Source organism: Salvelinus sp. IW2-2015, linkage group LG17 (genome assembly GCF_002910315.2).
Source record: "Salvelinus sp. IW2-2015 linkage group LG17, ASM291031v2, whole genome shotgun sequence".
NCBI classification, from domain to species: Eukaryota; Metazoa; Chordata; class Actinopteri; order Salmoniformes; family Salmonidae; genus Salvelinus; species Salvelinus sp. IW2-2015.
Genome location: NC_036857.1, coordinates 27,386,938 through 27,401,075, shown reverse-complemented (window position 1 = coordinate 27,401,075; position 14,138 = coordinate 27,386,938). Strand labels below are relative to the sequence as shown.

The window sequence follows — 14,138 nt, the reverse complement described above, 5'->3', positions numbered from 1 at the left end:
CGAAACTAGCAACGGTTTCAAGGCACCCTTGAAGTCCCGCCGAAGAAAAACAAAGCATTGGGGGAAAAAACAAGTCTCACATTTAAAATCGAATTCTATTCATAACCATTTTTTATTTTCAGAAATATTACCGCCGATGTAATCTGTTTTATTCTCCTCCTCTCAGTAATCAATCAATTTGACGGTGTTGTTTATCTATTGTAAGGGGAACTTGAAACCGCCCCCTTGCCCCATTTCCTCGGTTGTTTTTCTTCTTTCGCCTGTATTCTCCATGTTGTTGGAGTGAAAATTGAGGACTTCGCAGAGACAGGAAGGGGCTGTTCGGGAAATATACTAGTGATAAAGTAAACCGAGAGGCGCAGCAGAGGGAATCGCAACGACGAAAACATATCCAAGCGCCCTGCCCCTCCCATGTGTGGACAACAGAAGAAGCGAGGAATAAAGAAACATTGTTGCTGATGAAATGTAGCCTCTTACAAATCCAACACAGCCACGGATGACAGTTATCAAGGCAATCCTTTAGTAACTTGTCAACATAACCTAATGAAGGCTGCTTATCTCTGTTTGGGGAACGGATTGGATTTTGAGGGCTCTGTGCTTGTCAGATGGAAAGTTCTATCATCACTCAAGTGCAGAAAGAAGACATTCAATTGTCACCGAAAACAGGTAGGATATGCTCCCGTTTTTATTGTTTGTTCTGATTAAACATGGGTTGATTTGATATGCAGAAGGTTCGTTAAGTTATGAAATGTAAGGTTGATGTAAACATGTTTCCAGCACGTCCATTTGACAGTTCCAACGTCGCGGACATTGCGCGCGACATTCTAGAGCGCACTACTCTTGACGGTCGGCTATCCAGCCTATTACACATTTGATTAATCTTGCATACAAATAGACTATATTAAATGTCTATATTATATTTCATGATGTTTCAAACCCACACATGCAACTGATGCTGAACATGGATTGATTTTCAGTTATTATGGAACACCTGCATAATTGGAAAGTGTTTCCCCTTTGGTTCAAACACATTTTTGACAATGCGAGAGTAAAGGCTGTTTGAAAAACTGCATTACATTTGGTATGTAATCACGAATTCAAACCTGCAAAGAATATTAAAACAGTGTTTGTTGGCTATTGTAATTACAATATTTCTTACCAATTTACGCACATTATTGGACTTTCAAGACAATCAAATGATTCCGTTTTGTTGATGTTACAGTATTTATATGGATCAAAACAAGGTTATCTAATGCCATCTTACTAGATATTTAGGGATATGATTATAGCTAATAATAATTTAATAAATTGACAGACTGATCTTTTCGCGCGTAAAATGGTAAACCAAACCACCCCAGCATTTAGCCTGCCCTGTGTTTATGATTTATGCTTTATCTTATTTTCTAGTTGTTGTATGGCACCGTTCCATATTACTGTCACATCTGTCTAGAGCCATACACACAGCACAGCCATGTCTTGTTTTTGTTCGCAGGCTCAGCCTGGAGACAAATACATCAAGGCAGATCAATGCGCGACAGTGTGGTACACTATCCGAATCTCATTCGAAAAATACCACAAATATACGATACAAAGATTGACAAGTGTATGAGTTTTTTTCTTTGGCTGTTGGAAATTAAACCTAAAACGGTTGCTGGTGAAAGATGACAAATATAACCGTAGAAATGCCAGGTGCCGCAGTCGGTGTTGACAGTGGTATGCACAAACACTTGCCCTTCTCCCTCCTCCGCCCATTGTACAGCGCGGTTTCAAAGAATCGTTGTTTTTATGCTTCTGGAACTTTGGTTTGAATTAAAGGGTAGGCCTGGTACTCTACTGGCACTGAGCCCTATAGCTCTGGGGGCCCCCAACCCCCCCAAAATGCAGATAGCATATAAACCATGGCAAAAAAAATCGAATTATAGGAAATTAGCTGTAAAACTGGCTAAATGTGTAGAATAGCGTGAGATTAGCTATAAAACTGCACATTTTTCTCTCGAGACCTTTGGCAATATGTGTAGAATTCCAGGAAATTCGTTTTGAAAATGCTAAATTCCCTCAGCCTCATTGCAAAATGTGTAGAATAGTAGGAGATTAGCTATAAAACTGCAAATAAAAATGTGCTCAGACTTTGCGGGCCTGTGAAACTGCGGCACGCCACTGTGTATTGCTCTTTGATTATGGTACAATACCAGATTGTGTGATAGGATAGCCCTTCTGCTCCTATGTTTGCTCAGCAGAGAAAAATATTATAGATTATTATATATTGGGTTTTTTCTCTTTTATTAGAATATTGTTTTCATATATTCAGGAATAGGCTTTTCTACCCTTTAAAATGGCTTTGGACCCCTATGCTCAGAGGTTCTTTCCCCCCTTTTGGCACTAGCATGTTATGTTTGTGTTGATGAAGGATATCCACAACATCAATCATTTTTACTATTACATGTACACTGATTGGCAATATGCCTATACAGGTCAGTTCTAAACAATTTCGGTAACACTTTATTTGAACGGTACCTAAAATCCTTATAAGGACTTCATAACACATTCATAACTCCATACATAACACATTCATAAGCAGTACATGAGCATTTCGTAAATGCTTAGCTATGCTAACAACTACATGAATACTGCAAATTTCCCCTTGTAGTTGTTTGACAATTACATTTTAGAAATGCTAAAGCACTTCTATTATGAATCTGTCCTTATGTAGGTGCCCTTCAAATATTGTTACAACAAATATTTTATTTTACAGACAAAATGTTGAAAATGGCACTGGGCCCTAGTGCTCTGGGGGCCCCCAACCCCCCCAAACCCCCCCATGGCATATATTTTTCCTATGGCCCAAGGACGGGAGGTCTATTCTATATATTCTATTCTATATGTGTTGAATGATCACACCCAGGCAAGGGTCCTGTGTCCTGTATGTCTTTATATAGATAGAGTAGCATTTGAAAAAAGTCACATTGTGAACTCACAATTTAAATATATCCTTCATCTTAATGATTTTTTTTGAAACAATACAAAACATACACATACAAATGACAACATGCAGATGCACGCAAACATCCACAACATCACCCCTGCCTATCATTCCAATGGCTGCAGAAGCCCCCCCAAAGATGAAAGGAAGAGAATGAAGGAAGATGGAAGGAGATTAAATGTTAGGATCAAGGATGAAGGTTATGAATCAAGCAAGCGACTCATAATAACTGATTATCTTTTGRACCTAGCACTATACAAAATATGATGAGCACGATGACAATGTTCAGATGTGTGAACAAGGCTCCTGAAGATTTGCATTGAAACAACTTTTTATTTTAAAATATATTTTTTTATGAATCTCTTCGATAGCTGTAGTCAGTGTGTAACAGTATAACTTTAGTACGTCCCCTCGCCCCGACCTCGGGCGCGAACCAGGGACCCTCTGCACACATCAACAACAGTCACCCACGAAGCATCGTTACCCATCGCTCCACAAAAGCCGCAGCCCTTGCAGAGCAAGGGGCAACACTACTTCTAGGTTTCAGAGCAAGTGACGTAACTGATTGAAACGCTATTAGCGCGTACCCGCTAACTAGCTAGCCATTTCACATCTGTTACACTCACCCCCCTTTCAACCTCCTCCTTTTCCGCAGCAACCAGTGATCCGGGTCACGGCACCAATGTAACAGTATAACTTTAGTACGTCCCCTCGCCCCGACCGCGAACCAGGGACCCTCTGCACACATCAACAACAGTCACCCACGAAGCATCGTTACCCATCGCTCCACAAAAGCCGCGGCCCTTGCAGAGCAAGGGGCAACACTACTTCTAGGTTTCAGAGCAAGTGACGTAACTGATTGAAACGCTATTAGCGCGTACCCGCTAACTAGCTAGCCATTTCACATCCGTTACAAGTGCAGGCATCAATGTTTTGTATATCAGAGCCATCCATGCATTTAATTAGCATATAAACTCTCATACATACAGTACCAGTCAAAAGTTAGGACACACCTACTCATTCAAGGGTTTTTCTTATGTTTTAAAACTATTTTCTACGTTGTAGAATAATAGTGAAGACTTCAAAACTATGAAATAACACATGGATCATGTAGTAACCAAAAAAGTGTTAAACAAATCAAAATATATATTTGAGATTCTTCAAAGTAGCCACCCTTTGCCTTGATGACAGCTTTGCACACTCTTGGCATTCTCTCAACCAGCTTCATGAGGCACCTGGAATGCATTTCAATTAACAGGTGTGCCTTGTTAAAAGTACATTTTTGGAATTTCTTTCCTTAATGTGTTTTGAGCCAATCTGTTGTGTTGTGACAAGGTAGGGGTGGTATACAGATGATAGCCCTATTTGGTAAAAGACCAAGTCCATATTATGGCAAGAACAGCTCAAATAAGCAAAGAGAAACGACAGTCCATCATTAGTCCATCATCACATGAAGGTCAGTCAATCCGGAAGACCCAGAGTTACCTCTGCTTCAGAGGTTAAGTTCATTGGAGTTACCAGCCTCTGAAATTGCAGCCCAAATAAATGCTTCACAGAGTTCAAGTAACAGACACATCTCAACATCAACTGTTCAGAGGAGACTGCGTGAATCAGGCCTTCATGGTCGAATTGCTGCAAAGAAACCACTACTAAAGGACACCAATAATAAGAAGAGACCTGCTTGGGCCAAGAAACAAGAGCAATGGACATTAGACCGGTGGAATTATGTCCTTTGGTCTGATGAGTCCAAATTTGAGATTTTTATTTCCAACCGCCGTGTCTTTGTGAGACGCAGAGTAGGTGAACGGATGGTCTCTGCATGTGTGGTTCACACCGTGAAGCATGGAGGAGGAGGTGTGATGGTGTAGGGGTGCTTTGCTGGTGACACTGTCTGTGATTTATTTAGAATTCAAGGCACACTTAACCCGCATGGCTACCACAGCATTCTGCAGCAATACGCCATCCCATCTGGTCTGTGCTTAGTGGGACTAGCATTTGTTTTTCAACAGGACAATGACCAAACACACCTCCAGGCTGTGTAAGGGCTATTTGACCAAGAAGGAGAGTGATGGAGTGTTGCATCGATGACCTGGCCTCCACAATCACCCGACCTCAACCCAATTGAGGTGGTTTGGGATGAGTTGGACCGCAGAGTGAAGGAAAAGCAGCCAACAAGTGCTCAGCATATGTGGGAACTCCTTCAAGACTGTTGGAAAAGCATTCCAGGTGACTACCTCATGAATCTGGTTGAGAGAATGCCAAGAGTGTGCAAAGCTGTCATCAAGGCAAAGGGTGGCTACTTTTGAAGAATCTAAAATCTAAAATATATTTTGATTTGTTTAACACTTTCTTTGGTTACTACATGATTCCATATGTGTTGTTTCATAGTTTTGATGTCTTCACTATTATTCTACAATGTAGAAAATAGTAAAGAATTAAGAAAAACCCCTTGAACGAGTCAGTGTTTCCAAACATTTGACTGGTACTGTATATTAACATAGGTGCTATGCAAATCCAATCCAACCAAATAATAGATGCTAATTTCCCCCAGTAGTGGAACCTCTGTGAACTAGGACACATTTTTACAGTGACTGATCAAAGGGGGCTTGGAGCATTGAGGTGTGACTGGCTTCAGCTTGCTCCGCTCCAGCCAGAGGTCTTGTTCCAGGAGAGTCAGTGAAATGGTTGGAATGTTTTCTGTCTGTGTTTTCTACAGCAGAAAGTACTGTCTGTGTCCCAAATGGCACCCTACTCCCTATGCACAACTTCTGACCAGTGCCACAGGGCCCTGGTCACAAGTAATGCACTCAATAGGGAATAGGCTGCCATTTGAGACACAGTCACTGCCTAGTGAAGAGTGTGGGTTTTCCCGCCCTCTCTGTGATTATATAACATGTACCAGCCCCTTCCAGCAGCAGCAACCTCATTAAACCCAGAGTGTGTGTGTGCGTGTATATGTGTGTGTATGCGTGTGTGTCCTTGCTCCCTTTCGTAAAGGGAGCAAGGAGTTCATTCTACATTATGTACAGCAACGATGTCTCTCAAAATGGGGGAAATCCTCCTTACTTCTTCATGGGAAAAGAAATGTACAACATCATACATTTCCCTCACCCCATCCGTCTACTTGGCTTATAAGAACCTTCATTGCCGTGTGAGAATGAGCATAATGTGTTGGTGAATATCATTTTCATATCACCCAGTTTGAATCAAAAGCTTGGTTATGTCACAGCTAATTGTCACACACATTAAAAGCATTCTTATTTTTGCCCTCATGACAGGCCAGGTGAGCAGGTCTTCTCCGAAGAAGCCTAGGAGCTGTAACCTCTTCAAAGCACTTTTCTGTTGCCTCAGAGGAGCACAGGCTGCCCCCAAACCACTGCCACCTTCCCAGGATGCATTGCTGGAGCCACAGGACAATGGGGACGTTGTCAAGGTAACATAATTTATTCCTCTCAGTATCTCGGCAGCATTGTTGTTGTAATTATCCATATCAGAAATAGTGTATGGACTGTTGTTTGCTGTATTTCAACCAAGTATGGGACTTTTATGTAGCCTAAAAAGTGTCATTTTGCATTTTGTTGTGTTTGCAAAGCTTGTTTGGACACTTTAAGCAGATTCTAAATAAAATGTTTTTTTCCCCACAAAGTTTCACACATTATAATTTGATATGATACTCTTGTGTGTACAGCTAAGTGTTTTTTGTCAAACAACTATCAGGCTTTTTATTTTACCACGGTCAAGTGCCTCATCACGTGTTTAACTACTCTAGCATAATTGCAGGAAAAGCATAAAATAACTACATCGGAAATGGATAGCTTTCCTCTGTTGAGCAATACCTATTGTCCCGTGAGAATGTGTGGGATTATTGCCTGTGGATGTTATAACAGCATGTTGCAATATGAAGTAGCTGCTGCACCTGTTGTGAACATCTTGAACACCACCATGACGGTTGGCGGCTACAGAGTAGTTTTAGGTCTGTTCACATAGATCTCCTACGATAAGAAAGCTGAGTGAATTGCAATCCACTAAGGCAAAACAGCGGTGTAGAGTGTTCTACAAAGAGTGGATAATGTGATGTGCATGTCAGTTCATGTGGAAGACATAAGATATGTTAGAGATGTACAGTATTTAGTACACGGTGTCATAACCGATGTGTACAGAAGCATGGAAAGGTGTTGTTGCCCACTGGCCACTTGTGAGGCTGTCAGGTGTAGATGGGCGTTAGCACCATGTAACAGGGGCTAATGAGCTTCATGTTTGTTCATATTACCTAGTGTCCTCCAGGCAGCACTGGAGCAGTGAGGAAGCAGTATCTGTTGTGAGGCCTGGGTATTGTTTGCGTCTCTGAATTGAATCTGATGTAACATGTTTATATATGTACAGTATAGACCCTATAGCCTATCAAGTCCATCTGCTGTCAACAGCCCATAGGTGTTACACTACAACACTGTTATTTTACTGTAGTTGCATTGGTTGGTGGAAATCTATAAATGTCATTTGATTTTTAAGGCTAGTAGAGTGAGGAAGTGTTGATGAAGCATAAAGCCAGCCTAATAAAACGGGCAAGATGTGTTGTTGTCCCCAATGAGTGCTCTTTACAGATACAGTAGTGACCTTGGTCTGTACTCTTGTCTCCTCCACCACAGCTCTCATCTGGACCCAGCCTGCTGCCGGAGATGACACCTCAGGACCAGGGGAAGATATGTGTGGTCATAGACCTGGATGAAACACTGGTGCATAGCTCATTCAAGGTAGCTACTGACCTTTATTTAACTCTCACTGTAACTACTGCTGTTGTCAACTCACTGTTATAGGGTTTTGTATGGGTATTTGTTTCAACAGTAGTTAAGAGGAAATATCATAAAGTTAATAATGCTTTTCTTTGTTATATGTACACTACCGTTCAAAAGTTTGGGGTCGTTTAAAAATATCCTTGTTTTTGAAAGAAAAGCAAAAAATGTTGTCCATTAAAATAACATCATATTGATCAGAAATACAGTGTTGACATTGTTAATGTTGAAATGACTATTGTAGCTGGAAACGGCAGATTTTTTWAAATGGAATATCTACATAGGCGTACAGAGGCCCATTATCAGCAACCATCACTCCTGTGTTCCAATGGCACGTTGTGTTAGCTAATCCAAGTTTATCATTTTAAAAGGCTAATTGATCATTAGAAAACCCTTTTGCAATTATGTTAGCACAGCTGAAAACTGTTGTTCTAATTAAAGAAGCAATGAAACTGGCCTTCTTTAGACTAGTTGAGTATCTGGAGCATCAGCATTTGTGGGTTCGATTACAGGCTCAAAATGGCTAGAAACAAAGAACTTTCTTATGAAACTCGTCAGTCTATTCTTGTTCTGAGAAATTAAGGTTATTCCATGCGAGAAATTTCCAAGAAACTGAAGTTCTGGTACAACGCTGTGTACTACTCCCTTCACAGAACAGCGCAAACTGGCTCTAACCAGAATAGAAAGAGGAGTGTGAGGCCCCTGTGCACAACTGAGCAAGAGGACAAGTACATTAGAGTGTCTAGTTTGAGAAACAGACGCCTCACAAGTCCTCAACTGGCAGCTTCATTAAATAGTAGCCGCAAAACACCAGTCTCAACGTCAACAGTGAAGAGGCGACTCCGGGATGCTGGCCTTCTAGGCAGAGTTGCAAAGAAAAAGCCATATCTCAGACTGGCCAATAAAAAGAAAAGATTAAGATGGGCAAGAGAACACAGACACTGGACAGAGGAACTGTGCCTAGAAGGCCAGCATCCTGGAGTCGCCTCTTCACTGATCTTCAGTTTCTTGGCTATTTCTCCCATGGAATAGCCTTCATTTCTCAGAACAAGAATAGACTGACGAGTTTTATATGAAAGTTCTTTGTTTCTAGCCATTTTGAGCCTGTAATCGAACCCACAAATACTGATGCTCTAGATACTCAACTAGTCTAAAGAAGGCCAGTTTTGTGGCTTCTTTAATCAGAACAACAGTTTTCAGCTGTGCTAACATAATTGCAAAAGGGTTTTCTAATGATAAATAGCCTTTTACAATGATAAACTTGGATTAGCTAACACAACATGCCATTGGAACACAGGAGTGATGGTTGCTGATAATGGGCCTCTGTACGCCTATGTAGATATTTCATAAAAGAATCTGCCGTTTCCAGCTACAATAGTCATTTACAACATTAACAATGTCTACACTGTATTTCTGATCAATTTGATGTTATTTGAATGGACAAAAAATTTGCTTTTCTTTCACAAACAAGGACATTTCTAAGTGACTCCAAATTTTTGAACAGTAGTGTATATTATATTTATGTGGTTATTATAATCCAGGTCTTAGTGATTTTATCTTATGTAATTGCATTAAAATGTTCAACGGCTCCCTCTGTGTTCTTTCCTTAGCCTATTAGTAATGCAGACTTCATAGTGCCTGTGGAGATTGAGGGGACCACACACCAGGTAAAATATATGAACTAAATGCAGTATGTGTGCGCTTGTCGAGTCGGGTAGCTTGGCGTTCATGTACTGTATGTTGATGTGTTCAGAGTTCAGTGTTTGCTGAGCTTAAAATAGGATGGGTTTTAGGACAGATGAGGTTTGTTATGGGCGCTATGAGCCCTCTAGTGGACAGATGTGAGGTTGAATGGGAAAGGAAGTGTAAGCGTAAAAATAAAAGGAAGTAATTTCAGCATAGTTAGTTCACCTTTCATAAATAAGTAATGCTATAATTTTAGAGCACACTTTTAGAGAAAATGTGGAACAGAATTTACTCATCAATGTACTGCACCGGGGATAATAATTCAACACTGTGTTGTCCTTTGCATGCAGAACTTCATGCAAAAAATGCATATGCACAACTGCGCATGTGAGTACTGTCGTTTGGTTTGGGATTCTTCACCATGGGCCTCTGCCTGGTTCAAGTAATCCAGGATAGGCTGGTTAACACATGCACGGCCTGTTCTTGATTACTTGTTTCAGGAACTGTCCACCAGCAACTGGAATGGACACAATGACAACAACAATTTCATGTAATGTGGAACAAATATAAGTATGACTACAGAGGAAGAGTGAATATTATAATAATAATAATATAATACTCCATTACTATGTAATTCCAAAGCAATTAGTAAAGTAATACGAATGTTGTTACTGTAGTAATGATAGTGTTATTACATAGCTAGGTATAAGGGCAACATAATGCAAAGTGTTACAAAACATTCATTCCAGGTGTTTGTTTCAGGTATACGTGCTGAAGAGGCCGTATGTGGATGAGTTCCTACAGCGAATGGGAGAGCTGTTTGAGTGTATTCTGTTTACTGCCAGTCTTGCCAAGGTAAACTGAAAAATAATAGTAAAACATTGTTGTTATGACATTTCTCTATTATTCTTCTTGAGAAGATTACTCTTCATTTTGAATACTAGTTTAGGAAGTCTTAAATGTTTTTCTCTTTCCCAACCCTCTGTAGACTTTTCCCCATGCGTTAGATGACATTTGTAGTGCCAAAACCTGCTTTGTGAATTTGCATATAAGGAGCTAGCATACATTTTCAATGTAACGTGTAGTTACAGTTGTGGTCAACTATATTGGCACCCTTGCACAATTATATATATATTTTTTAAATAAGTTGAAATAGAAAAAAAAATTGGTGTTCACACTTCAAAGTAAAAACAAAATGGCCCGGACTTAAATATAAAAAATGTATTTGGTCGGAGGCAAGTTATTCTCATTTATTGTGTTATTTATCTCACCTGCGGGAAGTTACACATTTTATTTATTTAACCTTTATTTAACTAGGCAAGTCAGTTAAGAACAAATTCTTATTTACAATGACGGCCTACCCCGGCCAAACTCTTACCCAGATGACACTGGGCCAATTGTGCGCCGCCCTATGGGACTCCCAATCACGCCGGTTGTGATACAGCCTGGAATCGAACCACGGTCTGTAGTGACGACTCTGCACTGAGATGCAGTGCCTTAGACCGCTGCGCCACTCGGGAGCCCAAAAGTTAAGGGTGCATACAGGGTAAAAATAGCCATTCAACCAGTTTTGAAAAGAAAAAATGGAACATTCAGCCCCATTTTAAAGTGCAAGGGTGCCAGAATATTTGACTGCAACTGTACATTATTAGTAGCTTGGGTCAACCTTGGTGACACCTTACCCCCTACTCTCCATTCCCCGCTTCTGGTCTTGCCCTTTCCTGCATTCCCTGACCCCCCTCTCCCCCTTTTCCTTACCCTCCCCTAGTATGCAGACCCAGTGACTGACCTGTTGGATCAGTGTGGGGTGTTCCGGGCGCGGCTGTTCCGGGAGTCCTGTGTGTTCCATCAGGGTTTCTATGTCAAAGACCTCAGCCTACTGGGCAGAGAGCTCCATAAGACCCTCATCTTGGACAACTCTCCTGCTTCATACATCTTCCACCCTGAGAATGCTGTGAGTTTGGGTTTCATTCAACTTCTTTCAACTCAACTGTGACCTCTTTCAGGATTCAAACTGATAATTAACATGATATTATTTCACATTTTACTGCATTCTATTCTATTCACTTTTTAAAGGTTTAACCTTATATTACACTTAAAATAACTGTCCAGTGTTCCCAGATTTCCATGTAATATGACCTATAATTAATTACAATATGAGTGAAATAGTTTTTCTTAAAAATAATTGTAATAAAGTATGTTAAAAAGCAGCTTTTCTGTGATATGGTGTGGGCCTACCTCAACAACAGATTGGTGTGGGCGTATACCCGTCCTAAAAAATATTCAGGCTAGTAGGATGACATCATCCTCTATGAGGAAATAGCAAGCATTTTTTTAAACGGTCTGTTTTGAGATGTTAGTGTTTTCACTTCCATTTATGCCTTGGCCACATACAGAGCATTCGGAAAAAATTCAGACCCCTTCCCTTTTCCACATTTTGTTACGTTACAGCCTTATTCTCAAATAGATTACATMAATTTTTTTGCTCATCAATCTACACACAATACCCATAATGACAAAGCGAAAACAGGTTTTTAGAAATGTTTGCAAATTTATAAAWAAAAAAAACACAAAAAAAACAGAAATGCCTTATTTACATAAGTATTCAGAACCTTTGCTATGAGACTCGAAATTGAGCTCAGGTACATCCTGTTTCCATTTATCGTCCTTGAGATGTTTCTACAACTTGATTGGATTGCACCGGTGGTAAATTAAATTGATTGGACATGATTTGGAAAGGCACACACCAGTCTATATAAGGTCCCACAGTTGTCAGAGTAAAAACCAAGCCATGAGATCTAAGGAATTTTCCGTAGAGCTTCGAGACAGGATTGTGTCGAGGCACAGATCTGGGGAAAGGTACCAAAACATTTCTGCAGCATTGGAGGTCCCCAAAAACACAGTGACCTCCGTCATTCTTAAATGGAAAAAGTTTGGAACCCCGAAGACACTTCCTAGGGCTGGCCGCCCGGCCAAACTAAGCAATCGAGGGGAGAAGGGCCTTGGTCAGGTGACCAAGAACCTGATGGTCGCTCTGACAGAGCTTCAGAAGTCCTCTGTGGAGATGTGAGAACCTTCCAAAAGGACAACCATCTCTGCAGCACTCTACCAATCAGGCCTTTATGGTAGAGTGGCCAGACGGCAGCCACTCCTCAGTAAAAGGCACATGACAGCCCACATAGAGTTTGCCAAAAGGCACCTAAAGACTCTCAGACCATGAGAAACAAGTTTGTCTGGTCTGATGAAACCAAGACTGAACTCTTTGGCCTGAATGCCAAGCTCCATGTCTGGAGGAAACCTGGCACCATCCCTATAGTGAAGCATGGTGGTGGCAGCATCATGCTGGGGGGATGTTTTTCAATGCCAGGGACTGGGAGACTAGTCAGATTCGAGGTAAAGATGAATTGTACAGAAGGATCCTTGATGAAACCCTGCTCTAAAGCGCTCAGGCTGAGGCGAAGGTTAACCTTCCAACAGGACAACGACCCTAAGCACACAGCCAAGACAACACAGGAGTGGCTTCGGGACAAGTCTCTGAATGTCCTTGAGTGGCCCAGCCAGAGCCCGGACTTGAACGAGATCGAACATCTCTGGAGAGACCTGAAAATAGCTGTGCAGCGACGCTCCCCATCCAACCTGACAGAGCTTGAGAGGAGCTACAGAGAAGAATGAGAGAAACTCCCCAAATACAGGTGTGCCAAGCTTGTAGGGTCATACCCAAGAAGACTTGAGGCTGTAATCGCTGCCAAAGGTGCTTCAACAAAGTACTGAGTAAAGGGTCTGAATTGAATTTAGCGCATGTTTTTTTTWAAATACATTTGCAAAAATAAAAATAAACAGTTTTTGCTTTGTCATTATGGGGTATTGTGTGTAGATTAATGAGGGGGGAAAAAACTATTTAATCAATTTTTGAATAAGGCTGTAACGTAACAAAATGTGGAGAAAGTCAAGGGGTCTGAATACTTTCCGAATGCGCTGTATGAGTATAGGATGAGTCAACAACATTATTATTTTGGTTTGAGTTAACAGAATATGAACTTAAGATTTAGCACAGATATATACATTTTGATATATACAACAAGAATATACAGTTTGTTAATATCCTAACACTGCAAACAAAGCATTAGTAAATGAGTGAATGGTTTCTRTGTTGCTCCCTCAGGTTCCTGTGGTGTCCTGGTTTGATGATGTGGAGGATTCTGAGCTGCTCCACCTGCTGCCGGTGTTTGAAGACCTGAGTCAGGCTGAAGACGTCTACGTCAGACTGAGGGAGCTAAGAGTGCCATGATGGAGGCGGGAGAGGACCCTGCTCTCACTGCCAGACTAGCCAGCACCTGGCCCAGAACATACACACCACCATAGAAATAGAAAAATAACTTTCTATTCATATAACATTGTATTTGTATGCTCAACAGCCAGAGACACATGTAGTGTATTTGGTTCAGACGAGCACTTCATGACATTCTAAGGCCTTTTCTCTGATACTGAGCATCTGTCTGTCTGTCAATCACTGTCTGACAACTCTGAGCCAAAATACCGTAGAGTACTGCAATCACTCCAAATGAATATGAATAAAGTGGTTATTTTCTGCCAGACCAGAGGCCTGAATGGCCTGATCTAACTCAGGACACTTGTATCATTGTGCCTTTTTTTTCTCTTAACAAACACAAAAACCAAGCAGC

At 41.0% G+C, this 14,138-nt stretch overlaps 1 protein-coding gene across 1 annotated transcript; it reads left to right on the top strand.

Moving 5' to 3' along the window:
* Positions 1-25: 25 nt before the first annotated feature.
* LOC111976642 (carboxy-terminal domain RNA polymerase II polypeptide A small phosphatase 2) lies at positions 26-14,082 on the top strand. The gene is made up of 7 exons (XM_024005631.3): positions 26-666; positions 6,259-6,413; positions 7,627-7,731; positions 9,381-9,437; positions 10,219-10,311; positions 11,225-11,410; positions 13,619-14,082. Exons 1-7 carry the CDS (start codon positions 606-608, stop codon positions 13,742-13,744), a joined length of 783 nt encoding a protein of 260 aa, XP_023861399.1. The 5' UTR covers positions 26-605; the 3' UTR covers positions 13,745-14,082.
* The last annotated feature ends 56 nt before the right edge of the window (positions 14,083-14,138 follow it).